Source organism: Myiozetetes cayanensis, unplaced genomic scaffold, assembly GCF_022539395.1.
Source record: "Myiozetetes cayanensis isolate MyiCay16 unplaced genomic scaffold, myiCay2020 scf10, whole genome shotgun sequence".
NCBI classification, from domain to species: Eukaryota; Metazoa; Chordata; class Aves; order Passeriformes; family Tyrannidae; genus Myiozetetes; species Myiozetetes cayanensis.
In genome coordinates this window covers 33151824-33179220 of record NW_026086605.1, presented here as the reverse complement: position 1 = coordinate 33179220, position 27397 = coordinate 33151824, and the positions used below count along the sequence as shown (strand labels likewise).

The 27397-nt window shown below is 56.2% G+C and overlaps 3 protein-coding genes across 6 annotated transcripts in view; 2 read left to right on the top strand and 1 right to left on the bottom strand.

Annotated features, from left to right (window-relative positions):
- ASCC1 (activating signal cointegrator 1 complex subunit 1) overlaps positions 1–16897 on the top strand; it is a 33859-nt gene extending 16962 nt beyond the window's left edge. For all 4 annotated transcript variants that reach the window (XM_050339726.1, XM_050339734.1, XM_050339721.1 and 1 more), the window contains exons 8-10: positions 99–220; positions 1913–1992; positions 16265–16897. In XM_050339726.1, coding sequence (XP_050195683.1) covers positions 99–220; positions 1913–1992; positions 16265–16381 — 319 coding nt within the window. In that variant the 3' untranslated portion in view covers positions 16382–16897. The remainder of the gene's footprint in view (positions 1–98; positions 221–1912; positions 1993–16264) is intronic.
- Positions 16898–19285: 2388 nt separating this feature from the next.
- Positions 19286–24862, top strand: SPOCK2 (SPARC (osteonectin), cwcv and kazal like domains proteoglycan 2). The gene is made up of 11 exons (XM_050339804.1): positions 19286–19516; positions 21681–21689; positions 21913–21958; positions 22248–22362; positions 22473–22575; positions 22662–22770; positions 22847–22966; positions 23063–23281; positions 24117–24179; positions 24310–24447; positions 24541–24862. The coding sequence occupies exons 1-11, from the start codon at positions 19301–19303 to the stop codon at positions 24684–24686; spliced, it is 1284 nt and encodes a 427-aa protein (XP_050195761.1). The 5' UTR covers positions 19286–19300; the 3' UTR covers positions 24687–24862.
- A 795-nt stretch (positions 24863–25657) lies between these two features.
- LOC126634893 (peroxisomal leader peptide-processing protease-like) lies at positions 25658–26722 on the bottom strand. The gene is made up of 3 exons (XM_050305762.1): positions 26530–26722; positions 26258–26443; positions 25658–26169 (listed from the first exon to the last, which is right to left on the bottom strand). The coding sequence occupies exons 1-3, from the start codon at positions 26720–26722 to the stop codon at positions 25658–25660; spliced, it is 891 nt and encodes a 296-aa protein (XP_050161719.1).
- Between the last annotated feature and the right edge of the window lie 675 nt (positions 26723–27397).

Here is a 27397-nt window from a genome sequence, read left to right as displayed (position 1 = left end):
ACACTTGCTGCCCTCCCAGCTGAAAAGCCAAAAGCTGATGATGCAGGGGCTTCTCCTTGGTTTACATGGCTCTGTTCTTTCTCTTCTTGCCTTCCCAGATTGCAGGTGATCGCTGATCGGCTGGTGGAGCGGTTTGTGGCCTCTGGCCTGATGCTCAAAGAATGGGACAGGGTGAAGCTGCATGCTACAGTCATGAACACTCTCTTCAGGAAAGATCCAAGTATGTACAGACCCTTCATCCTTACTGATAAATGCATTTAAAGGAGCCTGCTGCTCAGCAAATGCTTTTGTTGTTTGCTTTCTCAATGGTATGATTTTTCTTAATCTCAAGAATACCTGCAGGGCTGTGAGGGGATGTCAGGAGATAAAACCAAGGAGAAAATTAAAAAAGCAGTCATCAGAGTCACAGATTCAAAAACCCTGTCGCCCAGGAGCACTGACAGGATCTGGGCTAGGGAGGAAGATTCAAGTGCCACCTGAAGTCTTGGGCTTTCTGTGCCCCAGTGTTAAATTGAAATTAGGTAACAACTCCATGTGCCGTGCTGACCTTTAAACAAGATGAAAACATAATCCCCTTTGGTCAAGTTAAAGATTGCCCATTGGTTTAGGGGCGTGATTCCAGTGTGTTTCTCCTTAAATCAGATGCAGATGGCTGAGAGGCTGAATATGAGCTATTCTTGAGTGTATGGTGTCTGCCGGCTCTGCCAAGAGATTGTCTGCTCTGGCAGTCTGTTCTTATCACATTACTTTATAAAGCAGCCTCAAAAGCATCATGTTTGGGATGTTTGGGGAGGGGCAGTGTGTTACAGTCTGGTTCTCCATGTGCAAACGTGCGTGTGCTCTGCCTCGGTGACCCCCGTGCAGTGCAATGGGTTGTGCTGGGAATTCTCTAGTTGCTGCCTCTTTGAGTCTCTGTGTGAAGAGCAGGTGATTTGTGTCGTGGTTTCCTGGGCAGGTTTTGGATCTGCCTGGTCCTGGAGTCAGATAAGCACACTTATCTGACTCAAACCGGTCTCAAATCGAGACCCAAAAACTCGAGCTCAAAGTGCTGGTGTGGCTGTCTGTGATGGGAGGCACGTGGGCAGCTTTGCCTGGCATTCTGAGTCTGTATTCTGCACAACCCCAGGAGGCATATGAGGCATTCAGACACAATGGGGAGAGCTTTCTGCAGGCAGCCATGGAAGTGGCTTTATATTCCATACAGGATTTGAATATCAGGCTGGGTGTGAGGGGGACTTCGTAGTTAATGCTGGAGATGAAAAAGGAATGTTGAATATATTCACCGAGTGAGACAGAGGTCCTGTGGAAAGAACAGATCATGTACTGAGGGATTATATAAAAATCCGGACGTGCTCTGGGGAAATGGATCTCAGACACGGGCATTTGGCAGTCGCTGTAGGCCCAGGTTGCTGTCCTGAGGGTCTGTGTGGCTGTGTGCCCACCCCAGCAGAAGCACCCACACCAGGTGGGTGTGCTCCCTGGAGCAGGCAGCAGAGGTTTGTGTCAGTGCTGTCCGGATCCGGATTGCCCCTGGCGTTGTGCTGGCACGCTCAGCCTGGAATCTGGGGCTGTTCCAGGCCATGCAAGTGCTCACCGTGCTGACATTCACCCTGGCATGGCTGGGATGTGGGATTAAAATCAGCCAGAGAGAAAACCTGTGTGTTGCACTGAGCCATCGCCCCGTAACTCTGATTTAGGGTCTTTCCTCCAGGTAACATAGGTGATCCTGATAGAGGCACCCCTTTCCTGCCTTATTCCCTTAGAAATCCAAGTGAAAGCAGTTTTTTTGCTCTAAGAACTAGATCTATTAGCTGGCAGCTGACTTTGGGGAGGGAGAGAGTGGGGGGTGAAGTACAGCACACAGAGTTCTCCCATCTGAAGCTCATTCTGGTGGTGGCTTTTCTGTCTACAGCTGAAGAGAGAAACAACACAATGACTGGTAAATCATCTTGCAAGGAGCGGGAGTCATTTAATGGCCGAAATATCCTCAAGGTCAGTATGAAACAATTAGGGAAATGGGCCCAGCTGTGGATACTGTATAGCCAAAAGGGGTTGAAACACCTCTTCAGGACTGCTTTTGTCTTAGGCTTATGGGATCTCCTGTGAGGGGGGGGAAAATCTGTTTAGAAAATAAACAATCCAGATCTGTCGTAATTGGGAGCATTACAGTGTTTAACAGAAGCATTTCTAAAGCTGCTGAGGCTCAGAGCAGGAATATGTAGCACGAATGCTAAGTGGGTGTTGATGTTGTCGTTTACTTCTCTCCTGTTTTACCCTGGAGACTTTGGCTCCTGTTGATTCCCAACCCAGCAGAAAGCAGCACTGTGTTGCTCTTGTTCTACTCATATCTATTTATGAAACTAAACCTGACTCTCATTTCACTCATTCTTTTCTTCTTCTTTTTAATCTCTGCTATTGATTTGCATGGGTTTGCTCCAGAAAAATAGCAGGTAGCAGCAGGGAGTCCCACCATCCAGGATCTGAGGGCTTTGGCAGAGATCAGAGCATGGAAAACACAATCCTTCAGATTCTGGAGGTGGGTAAGGCTTAAGTGGGAGCATCCTGCAGCCTCCCAGGCTTTGCCAGCCAGGACTGGGATGCAGGCAGCCTCTGCTGCTCATCCAGATGGCTGTGGCAGAGTTGGTGCTGTGGTCGCTTGACCCCTGCAAGTGTCCAGAGGGAAAAGAGACGCACAGAGGAGCAGAAATGGGAAACAGCACTGGGTTGTAAGCAAATTTGCAATCCTCATTGTGTGAGAGGATTTTGTTGCAGGCAGCTCTGATAAGAGGGAGCGAGGACAATGCATGGATACATTTGGGAACGCTTAGGAGATATTCTGGCAACAAAGAGACATGAGAGAGGATTCAGCCTGGGTGGGAGCTGTACAGCCCAACAGGACTTTAGAGCTCTCCCAGAGGAGGGAAAGGGTGTTCTTTATTTGTATTTACAGTTTTAATAATGTATTAGGCAGTGGATGCAGGGGGGTGTGAAGGCAGGGAGTGGAACTGATTGATCTCCTCTGTGCAGAGGGCAAACAAAGGGACAAAATTAGGTTAAGCTCTCATTGTCCTCAAACGGTCTGTGCAAGCGCGGTGTCATGACTCAGCGTCGCCACATGTTGAGTGTGCGGTGTGAGACTGCAGTATTGCGAGCTGGAGCAGGGAAGCCACAGACACGGTCCCCTCCCCGACCTGATCTGCGAGGTTTGGTGAGCTCCCGGTGTGGGAGGAGCTGGCCCAGGGAAGGGAGAGGTGTGTCAGGAGTCCTGAGTGCCCGCAGGGACTCGGCCTTCAGTGCTTTCTCTTGCTTCTGTTAAACTTGTCCTCGGGCTTTACCGGCGCATCAAATCAAACCGTGGGTGTCCCTCGGTGCTCCTCATGCCGAAGCGTTTGCGATCGGGAAGGCATTAACGATGCTCCCTCTGCTGGTCACACCGTTTGTGGGGTCTGAGGATCGGGATGGGGGGAAGGTGGTCCCGTGGTGCTCAGAAATGCAACTGCCCTCCCTCCGAGGCTGCTCCTTATTCCTGATGCTCTTGGCAAGACAAACCAATGCATTTTTAAAGCTCCTAATTGATTTTGTACTGACGTAGCCGAAGGAGCTGCTGGCTGTTTGGACTGTTGGTAATTACTTCAAAGCCTGTCTTGCCGCAAGAAATGTCATCCTTCTCTCCCACCTCCACCACATTTCCTAACCTGCTCGCTTCGTAGTTCCCTTTGGTCTCCCACGTGCCTGCAGCAGAGCGCCCGTTGGCATTAATTAATTACATGAGTCATAAATAGCTCCAGGCTCCTTACCGGAGGAGCCCAAGCCTCAGAGAGCCACTGATGCATTCCAGCGTGACCTTGCAAGGATGCGCCGGTTCCCTCCCAGCCCGCTTCTCCATCCATTATTTATCCTGTGCTCGGGGAGGCTGCCCTCTCACAAAGTGGCTTCATTAACTTCTGCACTAGGATCTAAACGCCGAAGGGCTGTTAGTGAATATGGCTGCAGTTAGGCAGGATGGTGGGAGGGAGAGCCACACGTGATTCCAGGCGGTGGGACTCTGCCACAGCCGTGCCGAGTGGCCGTGTTCCCACTTGGAATGCTAACAAAGCGTGGCTACTGGCGGGAGGGCACGAAGTGGGAAGACTCTGGTTCCATCCCTCTCGTTCCCGTTGCACAGCCAAAGGCTTTGCCGAGCAGAGGGCAGGACCTGAGCTGTGGGAGCACGGATCACGGCGGAGACGCCGTGGCTCTGCTGCTGCAGGCTGAGGAGGCTCCCCGTGGTCAGAGCTGGGGGGTGTGTGTGTGTGCAGATGCGCTGGCAGCACATGTTTGCTGATACCATGCCTGCGTTACCCCAGGCTCCAGCTGGTATTTTGCTTTCAGCTGAACTAATCGGAATTTTATTTAATAATCCTTTGTTCTACCCGTTCCGCAGAGTTAAACACACACTCCTATTTGTGCTAATAAATGGCTGTGCAGGCCGGTACCTTCCCACACTGCTCAGAAAATAGATTCTGTAGGATGAGTTGCGTTTGGGAGTTTAAATTACTTCTGTCTTGAAGAATATCCGTGAAAAAGACTTCCTGCCATAGGTGGAGCCGAGAGCCCAAGGGATTGTGTGACCCAACGGATTTGTGTCTCACAGAGCTCTGGCGTTGTGCTTGCCTAGTCTAGTCCCAAAGAGCTGGAGATGCTTCATGGACCACTTCCCATGGAGCGATCTGCATCCCTTCTAGGCTGGCTAGTGGCTTTGAACATCCCAGTCACGTACCGGAGTCGTGCTCTGGTCGGGAGCAAAGCGGAGAGCGGAGGGAGGAGGAAGCGATTCTTGGCTGAGAGACACCGGCAGCTCCTTCCCCAGGGTGAGGGCAGGGCCGGGCCCGGGAGAGGTGCTGGTTTGGCAGCCCCCTCGCCCTGCCTGCTCCCGTGTCCCCGGCGGTGGCCGCGTGCCCTGCGTGGCAGCTGGCACAGCGCTGGCACGGAGGCGGCCGGGGCAGCTGCCGGCATCTCCGGAGACGAGGCTGCGCTGCCTCCGGGCTTTTATTTATTTCGCTCAGTGGAAAAAAAAAAAACTGGGGCTGCAGTGAATAAATAAAAACGAACGGGAACGCGAAGGGACCGCCTGGCCAAAAATTTCTGTGGTGCATTTGAGGGAAAGGGAGGCTTGCAGGAGGAAGAAAACCACCTGGGCTCTCACTGGTTTAAAATGGAACGATTATTGACTCGAGCTGAGGTCTGAGGAGTGAAAGAATGGCCTTTGCCACATTCAGACGAGAAGGAAGCAAATTTTGAGTACAGAAAAAGCTGAACCCTGCCGCTTAGCACAGATCTGTGCATTAACAGCTTACAAGATTAAATATTGAGGGAACAGCTACTGAGGTACAGCAGCAGAAAGCTGCACATCTGATGTCTTAGGGCATTAGGGGAGACTTTAAGCTGGGATGGAAGACTGGGAACTGGATCAGCTGAGGCAGTGACACATGCTGCTATGCCCTGCTCCAGCAGTGAGGCTCTGGGAGTGCTCTGAGAGGGCTTCTAGGTCAGACAAGTCATAATTTGATGAGGCTCCTTCTCTTTTGAGGCCCGCATTAGGGTATTAAATTATGGGACTGTATCTGCTTTCACTTGGAGCAGGGGGAAAGTGCATTTACTGACTGATATACTGGAGAGCTGACGTAGCAGAGGAATTTGGTGGTGTTCTCTGTTACCGTGTCTGTCCTGCTGGGTAAGAACAGAGGCATCTGCAGCAGCTCAGTTTAAGACATTCGATGCAGTGGCATATAGAGAGATATCATGAGAAAGAAAAATCTTGACCCTCAAAATACCCCAAGACCATCGAGCACTACACAAATAAACACCTGCCCCTGTTCCACTTACAGTTGAGGAGTGTGTCTCACATTCTGCAGCCACTGAAACCCAGGCCTTTTGTGTAACTTTTGTTTGTGGGTTTAAGGAGGCTGAGTCTTTTCCTGATGTATTTTATAGCTGAGGTGAAATCAAAGGGCCAAAGAACCGGCATTAAGTGACGATCAAGACTGCCTGTTGTTTGGAAAGGGTAAGAATATCTTTTTATGCTCAGTGAGGTGGTAAAGGTGTAGATTGCAGTAGGACTGGCAACCAGAACAAACACCATACGGGAGGTGGCTGTTTGGAAAGTTTAGAGTTAAAAATGCTAAACAAAAAAATCCACCTGGGGTGAGAAGAGCCTGAATAAGAGATTGTGGTGCAACATTAGTGTCTCAGAAATAAGCCAGTGCTTTTCCTCGCCTTGGTTTTGCAGAAGAGTCAAAAGCAGAAATGAAAGGCTGCGGTGCCGCTTTGCAGAGGGGAGAATTCCTGCCTTCAGTTCTGATCCTGCCATTATGGAGAGATACCGGAACGATCGAGGGGGCTCAGCAGTGTGCAATTAGAGCAACAGTGGGATGGCAGGATGTGACAGTTGAGCAGATGAGATTGGAGATCATTTGTATGATCACGGGGAGAAAGAAGGAGATTAAATTGGGGTTGCCGTGAAAACGCTTTCCTACGAATTATATTCTTCAGGGGGAAAAAAGGCATATTCGTGCTATTTGCATTCAATGAAACAGGAGTTTGAAGTGGCATTTGAAAAATCAGACTAGACAATAGAGGAAAAATGTCTTTGTTGGAATGTTTGGGCCTTGGAGGCAGCGTTGGAGGTGTTGGAGGGGAATCTGAGCCGCTGCACTGAGGAGGACGCGGTGCAGGAGGTGCAGAAGGTTTGTGCTACCTCTGTGTGACAGGGATCTGGTGCGGTGACCTTACCAAGAAGGGGAGAAGCCTCTTTGTTTTCTTTTCAGAGGTGCTCGGCTCTGACTAATTTTAGCAGGGACTGTGAGTGCTGGAAGAGGGAGGATTTGTTGAGAGGGTTATAAAATTTCTGAATTCTCTTGCCCCTGTACCGCTGCAGTCCCATCCAGCCCAAGGGCTGCAGTGCTGTGGGTGCCCCTGCCTCCCACCCAGTGGGCATCCTGCCTCCTCATTTCCCTGAGATCCCTACTCTGCCACCATCCAGCTGAGGCAGCATCACCACTTTGATCTTAGGAGGACGATTTTTCTCTGTGGAGCTGGCAGGGCTTGAATTACAGCAGCGCCTTAATAGAAGGCAGGGACCCAACACATTAAATGTGCAAAAAAACCCAACCCACTGATTAGCAAAAGTAGGCAGTTCATCCCAAAGGTGCCATGACCCTTCTGCTGGATAATTTTTCAGGTCTGTCCGAGTTAATTTACTGGCTGTGTAGCCAGACTCCTCCTCCCGGTGGTTCAGTGAGTGGAGCGAGGAGGTCACATTGATAGGAGCTCCTTGTCCCAGTATTCCCGGATGCGTCTCAAGCCTCCTGGCATCTCTGCAGCAAAGCCAAAACCCAGCAGCTCTCAAAAACTGTTGCTGCATTTGCTATAATAGGAGCCACGGGAATGAGGCTTCTTTGGAGAAATTCAGTGCTTGATTATTAATTTCCTTAAGTCGTGCCGTAAATCCCTCATGTTTGAAGCGTAGCAGGGTCTGGGAAGTTATCGGAGCCTTTAACATGCTGGAAGGGTTTTTTTATTCTTGCCTGAAAGATGTGCAAAAATCTGGTAACCTCCAAATGTCCCACTTGTATTTGTTTCTTAGTTTGCAGAATGCCTTTCACCATAGCAACTAGGGTCTGATTTCCTCAAGCACATGAATTTTCATGGATTTGCAGCAGGGGGGTGGGGGGGGACAGACCCAAAACCCTGAGCTAAAGCAAAGGTTTTGCAGCATGGTAGTGGCAGGAGCGCTACTGGATTTGGCTCATGAAGGAGGCAGGGAACCCTGGAGGGAGAGGATCTCAGCTGAACAAAGGCCTGCACCTGGCCCCAAACAGTTCTATCTGCAAAAAAATCCAGCCTGACAGATTAATTTAGACTATTGCTGAATGTCACCCTCCCCACTGCTGCATCACCCTCTGGCAGCTGAGGTGGCTTTGCTCCAGTTTTATGAGGAGCTGAGGTTTCTCATGGCAGCAGTCAGGGAAGGATCGGCTGCTTCCATGGTCACAGAGCCAAAATCCTTGTACCCTTTCCTACCTGTGGGGGTCAAAAGGGTGTTGTGGGCAGCATGAAACACACTCCTCTTTGGCCTGCAGGTGAAACCCAGCTGGGGAGAGGCGGGAATATTGTGTGAGCAGGAGGGAACGGAGCTCCAAATGATAGGGAGAAATCAGGTGGAAACAAACGGGGTGCTGCGAACAAAGGGCAGGTGCAGGAGGGAGCGGTGGCACCAGCGTAGGGTGGAGAAGTGCCTTGATACCAACCCCATGGGCCAGGGTTTGGGTTAGGAGGTGGTCTCTGGAAATAGAGAGCCAAAGAGGTCTGCAAAGTAAACCTCTGACTGTGCTTGGCTGAAGGGTTTGCCCAGTTCTGGGCACCATGGGTGGGTGCAAAGAGCCCAGGGGGCAACAGTAAGATAATTGGAGGGGTAGAAAATGTCTACAAGCTGGGGCTGGAAAGACTTAGGAGTTGTTTTGAAGTTAATAAAGGGAGGGAGGGCAGCATGTGAAGCTTCCAGTGGTGTATCCAGTAATATCCAGTAGTGGATACTTTGTCCTCCATGCTCTGATGGTAGAGTGATAAATAATGGGCTTAAGTTGCAGCAAGAGATCAGGAAAATCCTTGGAAAGGGAAGGATAATAAAGCACTGCTCTAGAGGAGCTGGGAAATGGGGATCCCAGTTATTTTGAGGGATGTTAGTCCAAGTTCTGCCGTCAACAAGCTCCTCCTCCCTTGGGAAAGGAGAGGACAGTGGAGCTGATGACCTTTGCCAGTCCTTTCTTCAGCGTATCACTTTATGATTCCTGTGTGGAATGCATGCAGAACACCCGGGGACGGCATCTGTGAACGTACCAAGAGCTTCTTGGCATTTACATGGCATTTACTTTGGCTCAGGAAAATAAAAATATGAAAAAGAAGCCTCCCATCACACGCCTTGGATCTTTCTCCCTGAATTCCGTGCGTGCTGCATCTTCTTACGTTGGTGGTACTTTTCCAGAGAGAGATGGTTATATTGTTATTGCTTCCCAAGGGATTTTCCAGTGTTGTAGGGGAGATACTCCTGACTTGGGAGGTGGGACTTTCATGACCAAGATTTTGTCCCTCCTGAAGTCTGCACGCTTTATTCTTCCCGAAGGCGACGAGGTGAAAGGGCCTCTGCTGCCGCCTTTTAAACCTGCCAGAGGCCGAAAGAAAAGGAGAGAGGAGGGGCTGTTCCTCTCATTATCCGTGTGGAAGGACTGGATGCTGTACTGGGGATGGAGATACGCTCCAGAGCCAGCTGCACACTTGCAGAAGAGAGCAATCTGCATCTCTGTGGCTGCTGCTCCTGGTGATGGCCCTGGTGACAGCCGTCCTTCCCCGTCCTTCCTAACCCTCCCTTCCCTCCCTGGGACTCCACACGACGTCTTCAGCCTGTGACACCTGAGGAGGATTGGAGAATGTTGGGTGCTCAGCCAGCGGTCCTTGAAAAAAAGCCATGGAAAGGAAGCAGTTGCTAATTTGGAGAGGAGGTTGGGAATGCCGGGAAGAGCCGCCTCGCTGGATGAGCGCCTGCCTACCTGCTTTTCCTACGCTCCTTTTGCATTATCCCTGGTGAGCTTCCAAGCACAATTAAACCTCTGACAGATAATCATTGGCGGAGTGGCGTCCAGGGTGAATAATACAGGAATCGGGTATTTCTTTTTTTGGCACCAAATTTCAGAAAACACGTTTTGAAAGTCAAAAATAGAAGGAAAAAGAATTTTCATTGAACAAACTCCCCAGCAGATCCTGACATGGAGCCTGGTTGTTTCTCATCTTCTGGGGGCCACCAGGGGCTTTGTTTTGGGGTTTGTCTGTCGTAGTTTTGGGGGAGTTTAGGTCAGAAATGGAAAGGGATTTGATGCATTCTTTGGAACGAGGAAGAAGGAGCTCTGCCAGCATGTGCTGCAGCCTAGGAACTGAGGCAGCTGTGGAGGGAACAGCCTTCTGTGGAGGCCCTGGCAGGTCTGTGGGGGAGTGAGGCACTTTAAACAGGTAGGTGGGATCCCAAAGGCAGAGGACTGGAGGCTGTGATTTGTGTAGCAAAGGAGGTTGATCAGAAGAGCTCCAAGGGATACGATTTGCTGGTGTTCAGTGCACTCTCTTAGAGTCCATCAGTGTTTCTGAGCATTACTTGCACACTTCAAGATTTTTTTTTTTTTTTAAGATTTTCAATCCATCCCTGGTTTTTACCATTTCCTCTGTCAGTCCCTTTTGCCTGGTGCTGGTATCAGCTCTGTAACCCAGCAGTTTGCCAAGGAGTCAGCGCCTTCCTGCTGTATCTGGCATGGGAAACCGCAGTTGTGCTTCCGCCAGATGATTTGGAAGGGCGACTGTTCTCTGCTCTTCTCTAGTGTTTTCCATCCCAAGCTGTGGACGTGTTACACAAGCATTAATTCAAATGCATCATCCCATATGAGATGGAAAAACATCCAAGGGAGGGTGCAGAGAGTCTGCAAACAAATAGAATTTGTTGCTCTGTGTTGAGGCACCTCTTCGGAAACGCTGCTTAATTTTTCTCCATACTTGGCAGCGGGTGCCTGGGATTTTGTTTATCCCTTCCCCAAAGGGGACAACAGCACCTCAGCGTGCTGATTTCCCACAGAAAGCAGCTGCCCATCCCCCCCTGGCTTCCCAAGCCGTTCCTTCAGGGATGGGGACACGCCGGGGGAGCGGCTGCCGGCAGGTGAGCTGGGGGCTGTTGTCACTGCGTGCAGAGCAGATGAAGCTCTGAAGGCTGTGGCTGCTCCGAAGCTCCACTTTAATCTCCTGGTTGGAGCTCTCTGTGCGCCGCTGGCAGCTGCTGGACCCCTGTTCCCAGCGCTGGCTTGGCTGTCGGAAGTGATGTCCTGCACGTGTTCTCCCGTGGAGGCAGAGCCCGGTGGCGCCCGGCACATTCCTATGCCTTCCTCAATGGGATCTTGGGGGGGATAAACATTTTCAACCTGGGCAAAGCAGAGGAGCAGGGATCGCTGGTGGCCCGTGCAGCAGCAGTGACAGTGAGCTCCTCCACAGCCATGGGCTCCCGGAGCTGTCAGCCTCTTCCTTCCTGCCTCTCAGAAGTTCTTCATTTCTGTGTTTGTTCCAGATATGGAAAAAAGGGACCCCCCCTCTCAGCTCCCTGCCGAGAGCAGCCGGGTTTGTGAGGCGGATTGGTCACAGCCTGATGACATTACACGGCTCCGTTCGCCCACAGCGCCGACCCATCAGGGACACCTCTGTGCTGCTGATCTATAATAGCCCAGCCCTAAGGCACTGCTTTCCGTGGCTGGAGTTCACAGCAGAACTCCCCACAGTCCGGGGAGATGTCTCTGTGTGTGTGTGTGTGTGTGTGTACAGATCCATTTTATCCCGTGGTAATGCTGCTCTTTGGTGGGAATTTTTAATTGCCAGGCAATTAACAACAAGTCGTTGCTCCCTCGGCGTTTCTGAGCACCGATGCTCTCAGAAGAGCTGCTTGGGCTTTTTATGAATTCAGGATGGGTCTTTTTTTTTTTTGGCTGACTACCGTAAACAACATAAGGCTTTAAAAACTGATCAATAATCCTGATGGCCGCAGCAAAATCCAGGCCAGGCAGCGTGAGTGCGAGCCAGGGATTACGTGAAGGAAGTTTTAAATACCTCTGACTCCCTTCCCTTCCCTGGACTTTTGTCCTCCTGCTGCCCAGTGCTTCTCCAGCTGAATGCATTAATATTTCTCATGCTTGTTGAGCCCATGACAGGTGATTTCAAAGCCCTGGTTTGTGTTGGCATCTCCGCTCTTCAGAACAGGAGCTGAAATGTGTCACTTACGTGGACTAGCACCGTGATTTATTGCTGTTGTTTCCAGCTTGGAACACAAAGGTGCTGTCTCATTCCAGGAGGGTTGTCTGTGGGAAGCAAGCCCCCCCAGGAGGGCAACTTGACAAACACTCACACTTGGGAACACGACATCATTTAGGTGCCTGTTTTAAGAGCTTCTTTGAGGAGTCCTTCTCCTTCGCTTTTGTGTCTACATTGCTTCAGCAAAACCTACTTTACAGGCTTAAAAGGGGGGGGGAAATGTGGATAAGAGTCATCCTGGTTTTGATTTCTTGCTCTGCCTTTGATGAGAAGTTGTTGTGGTTTGGGGGCTGAAGTTCGTACCAGCAGTTTTGGCTCCGGTCTGCAGGGAGCGAGCGGGTTTGATGTGTGATTCCATCTCTCCCAAAACAAGTCTTCAGCCTCTTGACTTCCTTCAGAAAATGATTGTCTCGCCCCAGGGGAGCCCTGCTGTGTAATTTGTGGGTAATCGAGGGGAACGGACCTCAGAGGGAGAAGAGTTTCCAGCATCTGAATGGAATTGTCTTAAATGGGAGAAATTGGGGTATTAGAAATTACAGGTGTGCTTTTCCTGGCTCAGAATAAATGACTATGGGGAAGAAGTGGAGGAAAACTTGCTTTCTGGGAGCTGCTGCAGGGCTGCCTGCCTTTCATCATTACCTGCACGGTTGTGTCCTTGGATCTGGCCCCCTGGAAGGGAGAAGGGAGAGGGAGGAGCTATTGCCTGTGGTAGTTTGCAGGCTGACCTGTGAAATATGGCTTATCCATCGACCAGTTCTCTCCCTCTCTGGGGTTAAAAGTTAACAATGCTCTTTCCTTATTCTGTTCTAATTCAATTTGGGAAGGCAGCAGGGAGGCAGAGGGCACTTAGTCCTCTAAGTGCTATTCCCTTGATGGGAGTTAGTGGCTCGCATGGCATGCACGGTGTTGATTTTATAAGCTGACCTTTACCTCCATCAGGTTCATTCTCATTTATAATACTCAAAAAAAAAGGAAAAAACAAAAAAAAATCCCAACCTCTTACTTACTCTTTTGGCCTAGAGGACGTAAATCCTTCGGCATGTTTGGATTTGCAGAATTACTGTGCTTTTGCTGAGCCTTGTGTCCCACTCCAGTCAAATGACACGGCTTTTGGGGACTGTGATGGTGTTTCTCCTCCCTGCCTCCCTCCTACCTGCTCCTGATCCACACCTCCCCATGCTCCCTGCAGCCTTTTCAGGGAAAGGTGGGTCCTTGGCAACCGTGGGAAGGGACTTGGCCAGTCTTAGGGTTATCAGCCTTCGCTTCAGAAGTGCAACAACCTCCGGGTACCTTCTTTCCTGGTGCAGAATTAAAACTGCTATAAAATGCTTTTCCAGGAGGCATTTCATCAGCTGTGCCACAGGCCTGCTCTGAAACCGGAGCGTTTCCGTGGTGGCTGGGGAGAGGGGGGAGTTATAAATATCTTTCTCGGCTCTGCTTGGCTTCTCCCCAAGATAAATAGAAGTGAAAGTCAAAAGTAGAGGCTGGGCCTTCTAAAATCCCGCCGGGACCTGAGCACAGGATGCTTTTGTGACAGGAAGCCAATTCCTGGTGTTTCAGGGGCCTTGGGGGGATGATGTTGGAGGGGCCTCCCTCCCCCCTGCCCGAGGCAGGTCTCAGATGTCCAGTGATCTCCATGCCTGGCGGCTTTGTGGTGGGAAGCCTCAGGGAGCACGGGAGCATCCATGGGAAGCCAGCCTGAAACAAGAGAAAAAAAAAAAAAAAAAGAAGAAAAATATCTGTACTTGTCCTCTAAATCTTGTAGCATGTTTACTCTCAGAAAGTACAGCCACATTACCAAAAATCAATAGTTCCAGCAGCATTCTCCCTGGGAAACACGCAGATGCTCGGACACACGGGAGGTGGTGAGTCTTATAAAAGCCAAGGGAATTACAAAGTGCTTTGGTACAAGAGCTCTGCTGCACTTCTGGCAGTGCACAAATGGAGGGCCCTTGACCTGGGCAGTGTCTTCTGGGGCTTCCTGATCTTCCCTCTGCTCTCATGTGTCAGAGGCTGTGTGAGGCAAGAGGCGCTGCAGGCAACCAAGCAACCAGCAGCAGGACAAGAGGGCACGGGCTTAAGCTGTGCCAGGGGAGGTTTAGGTTGGATATTAGGCAGAAATTCTTTACAGAGAGAGTGATCAGACACTGGAATGGGTTGTCCAGGAAGGTGGTGGATTCACTGTCCCTGGAGGTTTTTAAGACTCATCTTAAAATTCTCAAATGGATGTGGCATCAGAGCCACTGTCTGGGAACCACGGTGGGAGTGGATCAAGGGTTGGACTTGATGCTCTCAGAGGTCTTTTCCAACCTGGTTATTTCTATGATTTTGTGAAGGGTTTGTCTCATTAACTAATTTTTGCTTCGAAGTACATGTGTTTTGTAATAAAAACAGGTTGTGGTGTGCAGAGATAACATAAGCAAGTATTTGAAAGACTATTCCTTTGGCTGTTTGGTGTAAAGGTTTGACTTTCAGTGCTGCTGGTGGGTCCAGCACATCCCAGCATTTCATTTGTTTCCTTCGCAGAATCACAGAATGGTTTGGGTTGGAAGGGACCTCAAAGACCACCTCAGTCCACCTCCCTGCCATGGGCAGGGATACCTTCCACCAACCCAGGTTGCTCCAAGCCCCATCCAACCTGGTCTTGGATACTTTTAGGGATGGGGCAGCCACAGCTTCTCTGGGCAACCTGTGCCAGGGCCTGCCCACCCTCATAGGGAAGAGTTTGTTCCTTCTATATAATCTAAATCACCCTCTATCAGTGTTCCATCACACCTTGTCCCAAAGTTCCCCTTTTAGGCACTGGAAGTGGCCTCTTCCAACCTGCAGTGAGCCCTGGAGAGCAGAAAGTCATCCTTCCTTCTGAGGTCAGCCAAAACAAAAAAAGAAAGGTGACCAACCCCTTTTTACTGCCATCTCTTATTAATGAGACATTTTATCCTGAGTCCTCCAACATGAGCGACGCAGGCTTTTGGGAACATAATTAATCTTTAATTGTATAAATCTTTAATTGTATAAAATGGAGTTTGTGTGGCTGTAGTCATTTCTCTTCTCCCCTTTTCCTCCTCTCTCCGTTTGAGATGCTTCCTTAGCACAACTCCTTTTCAACAGGGTGCTCTGCCCTAGGGCAGTGACCCCCTGGGGCCACCACCACACAGTGTTCCTTGAAGCCAGGCTGCTGCCATGGCAGAATCTTTTTCCATAAGGCACTTTTTCTACGTGGTGGAGTGGCAGCAAACCCAGGAATTGTCCTGAAAGAAATCTAGCTGGTCTCCTTGTGGAAAGAAAAAAAAAAAAAAGGGTATTTGAAAAATAGAATACCCTTGGGAGAACCAACAAAAGAGCAGTTGTGCCCAAATCAGTGCCAGGCAGAGCCAAATGCCTCTTTGGAGGAGGTGAAGTGCAGCCTTTCAGATGCTAAGTAGGTATTTGGGATTTCAGTCATTCCCTGTATGGAGGAATTGATGCACCATTGGCTCCAGGAGGATTAACGTGTTGGCTTTCCTTAGTGCCTCCTGCAATGGCAGGAAGGGCTGTGGGACTGTCTGAGCCCACACCTGCAGGGACAGATAGAAAATTCAATAGGAGACAGATGGAACGGCCCCTCTGGAGATCTCCAAGGTGGGGAGATGTCACTGCTCAGGCCCTGGGTGACTCACAGCGCTCCAGTTAAGCAGAGTTTCAAAATGAGCATCTCCGCCGAGAAGCTTTTCCTGAGGCACAGCCGTTGCTTCTAGGTAGAGCAATTTCCTGCATCTTAATGGAGCAGGAGGAGCACTTTGCACTTGGACACGATGTCTTTCCACCAATAACTTGGTGTAAGAAATTCTGATGTCATTTTTTTTGGTCTGCTTCATAGACTGGATTAATGGGCAGGGCCACGCCCCCCGGGTGCTGGAGTTGGCTTGCTTTCCTTAATTTGCACTCAAGTCCTCTCCAAACAAAGACGGATTTGTTGAACAAAGCGGGGTCAGTGCTGGGATGAGGAGCCTTGTGCCTCCAGCCTGCTCGTTTGAATTAGGACTGAGCTGTGACTGTTAAGTCGCCCGTCCTGTGGCCTGGATTGGTGAAAACCTCCTGGCCTCAATCCTTGCTCCTGCAGAGCCTGCGACCTCGAGAGCCACCCGGGGGTGGTGGCCTCCCCAAGCTCCCTCAGTGACAGTCAGCAAAGTGTGTGTGTGTGGGGGGGGACGACTTGAGCAGCTGCTGATAAAAAGAACAAGACAAAAAGAGTTAAAGCACAGTCTTTAGGGGGAAAAATAATGTAAAGAATAGGCAAAACAAATCATCCAGTAGAGGCTTTCTCGGCAGGGCCAGATCCTGCGGGAGAGCCTGGGCCAGCTGGAGGCTCTGTTTCTCTAGGTGCCCCTCAGATGTTTTTTCTGCTCTCTTTTAGCTCTTTGAGAACTTTTACTTCGGGGAGGTGCAGCTGGACTCGGTGCGCCTTTCCCAGAGGTTCTCCTCGGACACCTCTGGCTACTACGCCACGTCTGGGCAGCTGTCCTTCTCCTGAGGTGGCAGCTCGGCTGGAGCGGGTCCTCCCTGCACTCAGAGGTACACAATTCCCTGGTGAAACCTTTTCAGAGGACAAGAATCCTGGATGGGAACCTGGGAACTCCAAGCAGGGGTGCTTCGTGACTCCTTCCTGGGTCCTTCCTCCTCCTTTCCCCATTGGTAACCAAAATGTCACAATGGTACCTGTTTGATGTCTGTTGCCTGTTTGTTTTCCAAGAAAACAACTAGAACTGTGTGGCTTTTTGGGGCGTCACTGGCATTTAAACGTGGCTTTATTTCCAAAAGGAGGAAGTTTGTTCTCAAAAATAAGTATTTAAAATCCAGGAGAGCTTTCCAGAGCACGATCTAAGGATATTGAGGTCAGACATTGCTTGGATCTCCAGCAGCGTGATGCCTGTGTGATGTAAATCTCCAAAATAAATTAATCCCCTTCAAAAGCAAAGTGTTTATCATCTCCCATTGCATGGGTCGTTTCTGTAATTAAACTATGGCAATAAAAAAGCATTGATGGTAAGAGCTCTTTCCAGTGACCGTTTCAGAGCGTGTCAAAAAACATACGCCTTGTAGGTGGTTTCTCCATTAAAAGCAGCACCGGGCTCTTTGATTCCATTGTGAATCCTTCAGACATCTCAAGACGACAGGTTTTTTCCCTGTAAATCTCCACATTTGGTAAAAATAGCGACGCAGGCTTTCAACTCGCCCGAGGATGAACCCTTTGAGAAATGGAAGGTGCTGCTGTTTGAGTGTTTTGTAACAAAACAGGTGCTGTTGCCCATTCCTCGTTGCTTCCACGAATGTGGAATCACCCTGCCGTCGAGGTGGAGAGCATCTCAGCCAGGGGTAGGGCTGCTCCAACAGCACCCACATGTACCAGAGGTCATTTTTTTAGAGGACTTCATCCCATTTCCTCCCTCCGGAGCGAGCTGGCTGTGTGGCCATGCACAGCCAGCGGTGGGATTTGGGGTTTGGGTTTTCCTTTTTTCCCCCCAAACCGTTGCTGTTTGTGTTTCCAAGACCAAGCTGCCTGTGTCCTTTCCAGCCTGCCTGCCAGGAAATCAAATCATCTGTGCTTTTGCCAGGTGCCCTTGGTTGCTCCCAATTACAACCGTCGGGCTTTTGGTCTCCTTTTCCTTGGAGTCGAGGGCCTTTGTGCTCTCCAAAAGCCGCCTTCCCAGACATTCCCTCAGCACCAGCACTCCCAGTCCGATGCAGGGAGGTGCTGAGAGCGCTTCACACCAGTTGCTGTCATCTTCCCGCCAACCTGAAGAGGTGCTTGGAAAATCTCATCGGAGCAGACCCGGGATCTGCTCTCACAGCCACCTGGAAGCGGGGGGATGCAGCTCGGGAAGCTCCTGCCTGATGGGATTAACAACTTACAAAGAAGTTGAGGCAAACATGGATTTTCGACACAGAAGAGCCAACTGGAGCATACTCCTCCTCTTCCCACTTAAAAAGATGTTTTAATGACAATTATTCCAGCGTGCACTTAAAAATTGACACCTCGCCTGATCCCCTTGGAGGATATTAAGTTTTCCCTCCATCCTGAGGGTCCTGGCAGGAAGAAAAGCTGAATGTGTGGTGGGAGTTTCCCAGCTTCATCTGTGAAGGAACTGCAAGGTAGTGTGAGTCGTCACTTGTTGCCCACCCTGCTTTCCTCCCGCTGAGAGGGGGGAAAATCCCGAAGCAAAACCTTGGGATAGGGGTGGGAGCCTTGTGCAGAGTCCCAAAATGCCATGCTGGGATGGCCAAGGGATGGGGATTGCTGGGAGGTGGGTTGGAGGATGGGGGATGGGGGGTGGGGACATGGCAGGGACAGAGGATAAAGGATGGGCACATGGCTGGGACAGAGGGTGTGGGATAGGTGTGGGAAAGGGGGTGCAGTGACTGGGAATGCAGGATGAGGGATACAGGATGGAGATGTGGGATAGGGACACAGGGGGGACCAGAGATACAGGAGGAAGGGTACAGGATGGAGGATGCTGAATGGAGACGTGGCAGGGATGCGTGAGGGGAACGTGGCAGTGACCAGGGACGTGGGATGAGCAGAGTGGGACAGGGGTGTGGCAGGGGATGCAGGATGTGGGATGGAGGCTGGGTAGGGACCAGGGATGCAGGATGGGGGATGCAGAATGGAGATGGGATGGGGATGGGGCATGCAAGATGGAGACATGGTAGGGATCAGGGGTGAGTGGTGGAGGATGGGGGTCTGGTAGATGTTGCAGGATGCAAGATGCGGAATGGGGACTGGTCAGGGACCAGGGATACAGGATGGAGATGTGACAGGGATGAGGGAGGTGGGATGCAGGACAGGGATGTGGCAGAATGCAGGATGGGGCATGCAGGATGAGGACATGGCAGGGACCAGAAATCGCGATGACGGGTGCAGAAGGGGGTTTGACAGGGGATGCAGGATGGGGCATGTGGGATGGAGACTGCATAGGGACCAGGGATACAGGATAGGGGCCGTGAGATGGAGGGTGAGGCAGGGGATGCCGCATGGACGTGGGACGGGCACACTGCAGGGACCAGCGATGCGGGATGAGGGGTGCCGGACGAGGACTTCAGGAAGGGGGTGTGGCAGGGGACGCGGGATGCAGGGTGGGGGACACGGGATGGGGACTGGGTAGGGACCAGCGACGCGGGACGAGGACGGGGCAGGGCCGGGGGTGCGGGGCGGCGAGCGGAGCGGGAGCGGCGCTGTGGCCGTGCCGTGCGGTGCCGTGCGGTGCCGGCGGCTCCCCCGCCGCGGTGCCGGCGCGCAGGTGCGGCGGGCGCGGCGGAGGCCCCGCCCCGGCCCTCCCGCCGGTGCCGCCCGGTGCCGCCCGGTGCCGCCCCGCGGCCGCACTCGCCGCCGGCGCCTCCCCGTGCGCACCGCACCGCTCCGCACCGCGCCCGCTCCCCCCGGCGCTGCGGCAGCATGCGGGGCTGCGGCGGGCGCCGCGCCCTGCTGGCCCTGCTGGCCCTGCTCCTGCCCGCCGCCGCCGCCGGCCCCGGGCCTGCCGCCGGCCCCGCCACTGGGCCCGGGCCTGCGGCGGCGGGGGAGAGCCCCGGCAATTTCATGGAGGACGAGCAGTGGCTCTCCTCCATCTCCCAGTACGGCGGCAGGATCAAGCACTGGAACCGCTTCCGAGACGTGAGTCCGCGCCGGCGGCGGGGCGGGGTGGGGGGGAACGGGACGCCGCCGGGCACCGGGAGCCCTCCTGCATCCCCGCCCCGCCGCTGCGGCTGCCGCAGCGCGACCCTCCCCGGCACCGGCGCCGGCCCCGGCCCTGCCACGGGCGGCCGGGGATGCTCGGCGCTGCCCGCATCCCGTGGCGGCCGTGGGCGGCTGCCTGCCCCGATACCCGGGGGATGCTTCCCGGCTCCGGCAGCTCCGACGCCTCCCCGTCCATCGCCAAAGCTGCGGGGCTGATGCCAAGGCCACCGTGGCCAGGGCGTGATACCAAAGCGACTCTTTCCGGGGAGCGGGGGGTGCTGTCCCCTGCAGCCTCTCCCCGTGCCCCCACACCGGGGTGCAGGCAGGCCCCGCCTGCCCTTTGCGGGCAGCACGAGGGGGCTGCGCCGTGGCCTCAGCCCTTCGGTGACGGCTCAGCCCGGGTCAGGGCACGGGCATCCTCCCGGACTCCCGCTCCCCCAGCCCTGCGGGGTGTCCCCCGCACCCCTCGGGGTGCCGCAGCCGGGCCGGCCCTGCCTCCGCGGGGTGGTGATTCCTGGGGATGGGGGGTACGCGAGGCAGCTAGGATGAGGATGCAGGCACTGCCGAAGGAGCGCGGGCACACCTGGCACACCGGGCTCAGCATCCCTTCGCTGTTACGCAGCCCTTGCTGAGCAGCCTCATCGGCGTTTAATTTTATGGGGCAATCGGGGGGTTTTCCCGGGCTCGTTTTTCACCCCCAGCTCGCGTTCCCCGGGGAGTGGACGTGGTGCTGCAGCCCCATCGGGGTCAGGGCACCTGCAGCAGCCGGGTGGGGAGGGGGCACACCCCGAGCCGCCCCCCACCCCACCCGAGCCAGCCCCTCCGGTCTTTGTTCAGATGCGCACTCGGGTTCACCTTGGCAGCAAGGATGTGATGGATGGATGGCAGCAAGGGAGAGGTGCTCCACTGCAGGGCAGGGGACACCAACCCCCAGATAAACCAGCTTAGAGAGGCAGAGCGGGGGTGAGGGCACAAGGGATGGGGTAAACGCTTCACTGGAGACCCCTGCCAGCAACACACCCTCTTGCCAACGCCAGTGCTGGGCAGCTTGGACCCCGGCTGGGTGCGGATGCTCGAGGGGAGCACGTGTGGACGTGCCCCCATGGAAATGAGCATCCCCGGCAGGGCTCAAGGCCCAGGGACCCCCATCTGTGGGTGCTGGCAGCACACGTGGGGCCCACCCGGCTGTGCCAGGGCTGCCAAGCTGGGGGGTTTTTCAGCCTGCCGGCGGTTCGCGTGGATTAATAAGCAAATCCAGGGATTTGTGGGGGTTTCAGCTGAGCAGCGCTGGTGTGGGGAAACACGGGGAGGAGGACGAGGCCGGCGGCCGTGGCGAGACCCGCGCCGCAGGAGCTGCTGGGCGCCGCAGTGTTACTAATCACGGCACGGGAACGCGGGATCGATTGCGGTGCAAACACCGCCGCGCCGGATAGAGACATCCTCTCCGGAGCTGCCTCCTGTGCCCCTGCTTCCAGTTGCCATCCCTACCCCACCCGCCCTCCCCGGGGAGGCAGCGATGCTCCTGCCCTATCACAAAGCCCACCCTGGAGCGTCCCGCGGGGCGGGCGATGCCGCTGCCGGGAGGGTCTGAGTCCTCGTTGCTCCCTCCCATCCCCGGGATGCCTTTGGGGTCCCGGGAGAGCAGCTCTCCTCGGGGAGTGACATCCATCTTGGCCCGCTCCTACTGGGCTCGCTATTGAAAATCCAGGGTGGCAGCACCACGGGGATCCTGTCAGGGCCTCTCTCTGGGCTCCCAGGGGCTTCCTCCACCCGATGCCTTTTCCATCCCTGTTCCCTGCCTTTCCCTGGCTGGCTGATGGGGGAAGGCTTTATCCTCTGTGAAGGCTCTCCAGGATTACAGGTCTGGAGCCAGAGATGGGGGAGAACATTGGTGGTCGGTGCCAGTGATCTCCAGGGCCTGTGACGAGAGCTGTGGGCACCGGAAGGTCGGGGTGCCCCGCTGGCACATGGTGCCGGTCCCTGTGGGCTGGGGCCGGGAGGGGGAGCTTTAGGCTGTCCTGGGGCTGACCGAGAGCATTCCCGCTCTGTCTTTCTCTCTTTCCTCGATGCCGGCCGGGCCGTCTCGCTGCTGCGTTGCCAGGAGGTGGAGGTGAGCCTCGAGGGGCTGCCGAGGGGGTGGCACCCTGCTTTTTGGTGTGGGGGGGAGGCTGCTCCCCAGCCCTGCTTGCTGCCCTCCTGGTGTGGAGGTGCCCGAGGGGAGTGTGCAGGGGGAACCTCACCGGGCTGGTGGCCCTGAGCGGGGAGGTGGCACATCTGGCCCGGTGTCACCTCTTCTGCCACCTGCACTCATCTAGGCTCTCCCCAATTTGCAGGATGACTACATCAAGAGCTGGGAAGACAACCAGCCCGGGGACGAAGGTACCACTGAGATGGGTTTGAGATGGGGCACAGTGGGCTTGGTGCCAACCGGTATGGGAGGGGGCGTGCCACATTTTCTGCCTGCGCCCCCCTGGATTTTCCCTTCTGGCCGGGAGTGGTGGCAGGGCCTGTGCATGCCAGGAAGCAGCAGCTGGTGCCGGGGTGGCTGCCCAGCTGCGACCTGAATGGTGCTTTGTGCGGGACCGGCTCTTGGCCAGCACTGCCGGGGCTCCCTGGGGGGCAATCTGCCTGCACCTCTGCCTGCCCTGGCCCCTCTTTGCTCCCCCAGCCCTGGACACCACCAAGGACCCCTGCCAGAAGGTGAAGTGCAGCCGGCACAAGGTGTGTGTGGCGCAGGGCTACCAGCGCGCCATGTGCATCAGCCGCAAGAAGCTGGAGCACAGGTAGGAGGTTGGTGGGGCGGGGACTGAGCCGGCAGTGGGAGGGTGGGGGGGACCGAGGTGGGGGCTCGGCACCATCCCCCTTGCCCCCGGGCCTCTCTTGCCCTGTGCAGGATCAAGCCACTGGGCCCCAAAGCGCACGGGGGCTGCAAGCCCTGCCACGCCGCCCCCCTGGCCGCCGTCTGCGGCTCCGACGGCCACACCTACAGCTCGGAGGTGAGGACAGTGGCACCGCTGCACTGCGGGGAGGGGGACGCTGTGCCTCGTGTCCCCCCTGCTGACATCCCGCTGCCACCCCGCAGTGCAAGCTGGAGCAGCAGGCGTGCCTGGCCAGCAAGCAGCTGACGGTGCGGTGTGAGGGGCAGTGCCCCTGCCCCACCCCGCACAGCCCCGCTGGCGACGGAAAGCAAGGTGAGCGGGATGAAGGGGCAGCCAGACCTCTCCCCAAGCTCTGCCCAGCCTGACACTGCCTCCCTGGGACCCCCAGACCTGTGCACCGGGCAGGATCTGGCCGACCTGGGCGACCGCCTGCGTGACTGGTTCCAGCTGCTGCGGGAGAACGCCAAGCAGAACGGCTCCGGCGGGCTCCCCGCCAGCCCCGCCACCGGTACGTGTCCCCACCACCCGCCACGTGGGGAGGGCACCGGGGGGGCTCTCCCCGGGGGAGTAGCCAGGCAGCCACAGGGCTCATCCCGCCCTGCAGCGCTGGAGAGGAGCGTGGCGGCCACATGCAAGGAGGCGGTGGGGTGGATGTTCGCCCGGCTGGACACGAGCGGGGACATGTTCCTGGAGGCGGCTGAGCTGGGCGCCATCAACCTGGACAAGTACGAGGTTTGCATCCGCGCCTTCTTCAACTCCTGCGACACCTCCAGGGACGGCCGCGTCTCCGCGCCAGAGTGGTGCTTCTGCTTCTGGAGGGAAAGTGCGTCGCCCCAGGGCAGGGGGGAGGTGGCGGGGATGGGGGTCCTGCTGTGGGGCTGGGAGGGGCCCATGCTGTGGGGGATGCACGCCCTGGAGTCTGTGCTGTGGGGCTGCGGTTAGTGGGGCAGGGGATGTAAATCATGGGGCCATGGGGAACCCATGCTGTGGGGTTGGGGTTACAGGGTGATGTACATCATGTGGCCATAGGGAATCTGTGCTATGGGATTGGTGGGGGGGGGGATGTTTGCCATGGGGGGAGGCACACCATGGGGTCTGGGGGGGGGGGGGGTTGAAAACCATGGGGGGAAATGCATTCCCACATGGGACTGGGGTATGCATGCCATGGAATCCACACTGTGGGACTGGGGTTGCGGGGTGATGTGCATCACGGGGTCATGGGGAACCCATTTTGTGGGATTGGGGTTGGGCGGGGATGTACTTCATGGAGTCCTGGAGAATCCATGCTGTGGGGATGTTTGCCATGGGGAGAGGTACCCCATGGGGTCTAGGGGGGTTTACAAACCATAGGGGGGATGCATCCTATGGGATTTGGGGGAATGCATGCTGTGGGGTCAGGGGCAGTTACACAGTGAGGGGGCATAAGGGGTGTGCACACTGTGGGTCATGGGGAAGCACATCATGGATTAAGGAGCAATCCACACTATGGCGGATGCATGCTGTGGGGTCTGGGGGGGAATGTCATCCATAGGTTTGGAGGGATGCACAGGAGGGGGATGCACATCATGGGAATGAATGCTGTGGGTTCAAGGGGTGCACACTGTGGGGCAAGGGGGGCTGCACGCCCACCCTAAGAGGGGTGTGTGGGGGTGCTGCAGAGCCGCCCTGCCTCCGGGAGCTGGAGAAGATTCAGATCCAAGAAGCTACCAAAAAAAAGCCGGGTGAGTGGGGAGTCCCAGGGCCCTTTTTCCCGGCAGTGCCGGGCTGGGATGAGGACGGGGAGCTCCTTGGCGGGGGGAATCATCTGGCACTGCACTGTGTTTGGGGGGGGGGGGCTGTTGCTCCTTGCAGGCACCTTCATCCCCAGCTGCGATGAGGACGGGTACTACCGGCGGGCGCAGTGTGAGCCGGGTGGCGGAGAGTGTTGGTGTGTGGACCAGCACGGGGCTGAGCTGACGGGCACCCGCGGCCACGGCAGCCCCGACTGCGGTGAGAGCCAGGGGGGAGCCCCCCACCCAGGGACGGGACTACAGCCCCGGGACCCCCTGTGAGCCTCTGCCCCTCGCCCCCCTCCTCCCCTAGACGAGGCGACGGGGTTTTCGGGTGACTTCGGGAGCAGCGTGGGCTGGGAGGACGAGGAGGAGAAGGAGCCAGAGGAAGCGGGCGAGGAAGGCGAGGAAGAGGAGGGCGAAGCGGGCGAGGGCGACGACGGCGGCTACATCTGGTAGAGGAACGGGAGAGCCCGGTGGGCGGCACGGCCGGGAGGCAGCCCCCCCAGCTGGGGGTCCCTGTGACCCCCCCCGCTGCCGGTGTGGCGTGGGGTGGGTGTGTCCCCCCTCACCCCCCTGGCCCCGTACGGGACGGGGTGTCGGGGTGCTCGCCCAGGGAGGGGGCGAGTGGGGCGGGAGGGGGGCCGCGCTTAGCGAATTTGAGCTTTTTTTTTTTTTTGGGTAGAGCCTTGTAGGCCTAGTGTGCTGCTGCGTGGTCTTCAACTGGGCAAACGGCGCTAATAAAAGTGGGAAAAAAGGAAAAAAAAACCCCAACCAAGCAACAAATAAAAAAAACCCTCTAGAGAAGCTTCCCAGCCCCTCCCTTCCTCCCTGCATCCCCCTCCATGTTGTGCTTGCGTGGCTGCCCCGGCCCCCAGCGTTGTGTAGCGGCTGTGAAATAAATACCCCGTGCTGTGTCAAACACTCGCCCGCCCGTTCCTCCCACGACACCTCCCGGCACTGCAGGGGGTCCTGGGGAGGTGGTGGTGGCGGTGTGCCCTTCCCCCCTGTGAGGGGGCAGTGCTGAGGTGAGGGAGTGAGTAGGGGTGGGAGGGACCCCCTCCCAAGTGCCCTGGCTTTGGTCCCGGCACTCTGCTGACATGGTGCTGGAACTGACCTCCCTCCTCAGCGCTGTGCCCCCACTCCAGCTCCTGACTCTCTCCAGGACCCCAAGAATATGCTCCCACCCCAGTGTTGGACAGCCTCCAGGACCCCAAGGATATGCCCCATGTTTTCAGTTCCTGACCCTCACCAGAACCCCCGGACCCAAAATAACCTCCTCCCCACTCCCAGAGAGTCCTGAGCCACAGCAGGACTCATCTGCCCTCCCTATCCTGGACCCCAACCCTAACACCGACCCAGTCCTACACCCCTGACCCAGAATATCCCTTGCAGAACCTGTTCCTCCCCCAGTCCAACCCACACCCCAGTCAAGACCACCACCACCACCCCCCACAGCCGCTCAGCACCACGGGACACCAGGGCCTCAACTCACAGCATTTATGGCTCCGGGGAGAAACTAAAACAATACAAACACCCCAATTTGGGCCTGTCAGCAGCTGGCAAAGGCACTGTGTGGTGTCCCCCGCCCCAGAATGTCCACCCTCCACCGGCTCTGCGGGGTCCAGGCGCTCGGGCCCCACAGTGAAGAGGGGCCATGGCAGCTCCACCCCTGGCACCTTGGCCCCTGGTACCTCGGTCCACAGCACAAGCCCCCAGGGATGGGGGGGTCGGAGCTTGCTGGGGGGTCCTGGCTGCTGCTGGAGCTTCCAGGCTGCCCGCACCCCCTGTGCCGCGCAGTTGAGCCCGGCGAAGGCACCGGGGTCACGGGTGCGACGGTACCGCACCACCAGGGGCTGCAGGACCGTGATGGGGATGCAGAAGCTGAGGTGGGGGTAGGTGGCCCCCGCACCGTTGTCCCGGGTGTTTCTGGCCACAATCCCTGGCGGGGAGAGGAACGATGCCCACGTCACCAGGTCTGGCCAGGGGACAGCCACGGGACCCCCCTCCCCACTGCACCCCCGGCTCACCCATGAGGCACCCGCTGCGGGAGGAGAGGAGGGGGCCACCGCTGGAGCCCCCGTGCACGGCGCAGGTGGTCTGCAGCATCACCGGCTGCCCCTCCACTGCCACCACGGCCGAGAGGATCCCCGCTGTCACCGAGGGACCGCACGCCCGCCCCAGGGCACCGAAGCCCACCACGCTCACCTCTTCTCCTGGGGGCCAAAGGGGGAGGCAGGAGGTGGGTGAAAGAGGGGGTGATTTCCCCCCACTACACCTCGCGTCCCCCCCCGTCGTTTACCTGGGAGGAAGGTGTCTGCCAGGCACGGGGGGAGGAAGCCTGGTATGCTCTCCTCCAGCTCCACCACGGTCACGTCAAAGGAGGACAACTCTCCGAGTCCCCCGTGTGACAGACACCTCCTCTGCCTCGCCCTCAGGGACGCCGCAGGGCTCAGGGGACGGGGCGGGGCCGCGGGGCCAGCGCGGGCTGCCATTGGGCGGGGGCGCTCGAGTGCTGATTGGGCCGCGGCTGCCGGGCCCGCGCTAGAGAAGGGCGGGCGGGGTCGGCGTGGCCGGCGCTGTTTGTGCGTGAGGGCTGAGGGTGGGGCCGCTGTGCCGGGCTGGGGGAGCGCCGTGTGCTCCGTGTGCTGTGTGCCCGTGGAACGGGGCAGCTCTGCAGGGCTGGGGGAGAGCGCCGTGTGCTCCGTGGGCTCTGTGCCCGTGGAACGGGGCAGCTCTGCAGGCTAGGAGAACGCTCCTGTGCTCTGTGCCCGTGGAACGGGGCAGCTCTGCAGGGCTGGGGGAGAGCGCCCTGTGCTCCGTGCCCGTGGAACGGGGCAGCTCTGCAGGGCTGGGGGAGAACGCCCTGTGCTCCGTGCCCGTGGAACGGGGCAGCTCTGCAGGGCTGGGGGAGAACGCCGTGTGCTCCGTGTGCTCTGTGCCCGTGGAACGGGGCAGCTCTGCAGGGCTGGGGGAGAGCGCCGTGTGCTCTGTGCCCGTGGAACGGGGGAGCTCTGCAGGGCTGGGGGAGAGCGCCGTGTACTCCGTGCCCATGGAACGGGGCAGCTGGGCAGGGTTTGGGGCCGCGCTGTGCTGGGCTGTGGGGGCTGGGTAAGCCCGTTCCCTGCCGAGGAGCCCCGGGGGGAAGCCGTGGCGGGGCTGAGGGGCTG

Coding starts and splice junctions, on each gene's coding strand:
- SPOCK2 (XM_050339804.1), top strand. CDS start 19,301: ATGCGGGGCTGCGGCGGGCGCCGCGCCCTGCTGGCCCTGCTGGCCCTG. Junction 22,771..22,846: donor CGCTGGCGACGGAAAGCAAG/GTGAGCGGGATG, acceptor TGGGACCCCCAG/ACCTGTGCACCGGGCAGGAT. Junction 24,180..24,309: donor AGCTACCAAAAAAAAGCCGG/GTGAGTGGGGAG, acceptor TGCTCCTTGCAG/GCACCTTCATCCCCAGCTGC.
- LOC126634893 (XM_050305762.1), bottom strand. CDS start 26,722: ATGGCAGCCCGCGCTGGCCCCGCGGCCCCGCCCCGTCCCCTGAGCCCT. Junction 26,444..26,529: donor GGCAGACACCTTCCTCCCAG/GTAAACGACGGG, acceptor TTTGGCCCCCAG/GAGAAGAGGTGAGCGTGGTG. Junction 26,170..26,257: donor CCGCAGCGGGTGCCTCATGG/GTGAGCCGGGGG, acceptor TCTCCCCGCCAG/GGATTGTGGCCAGAAACACC.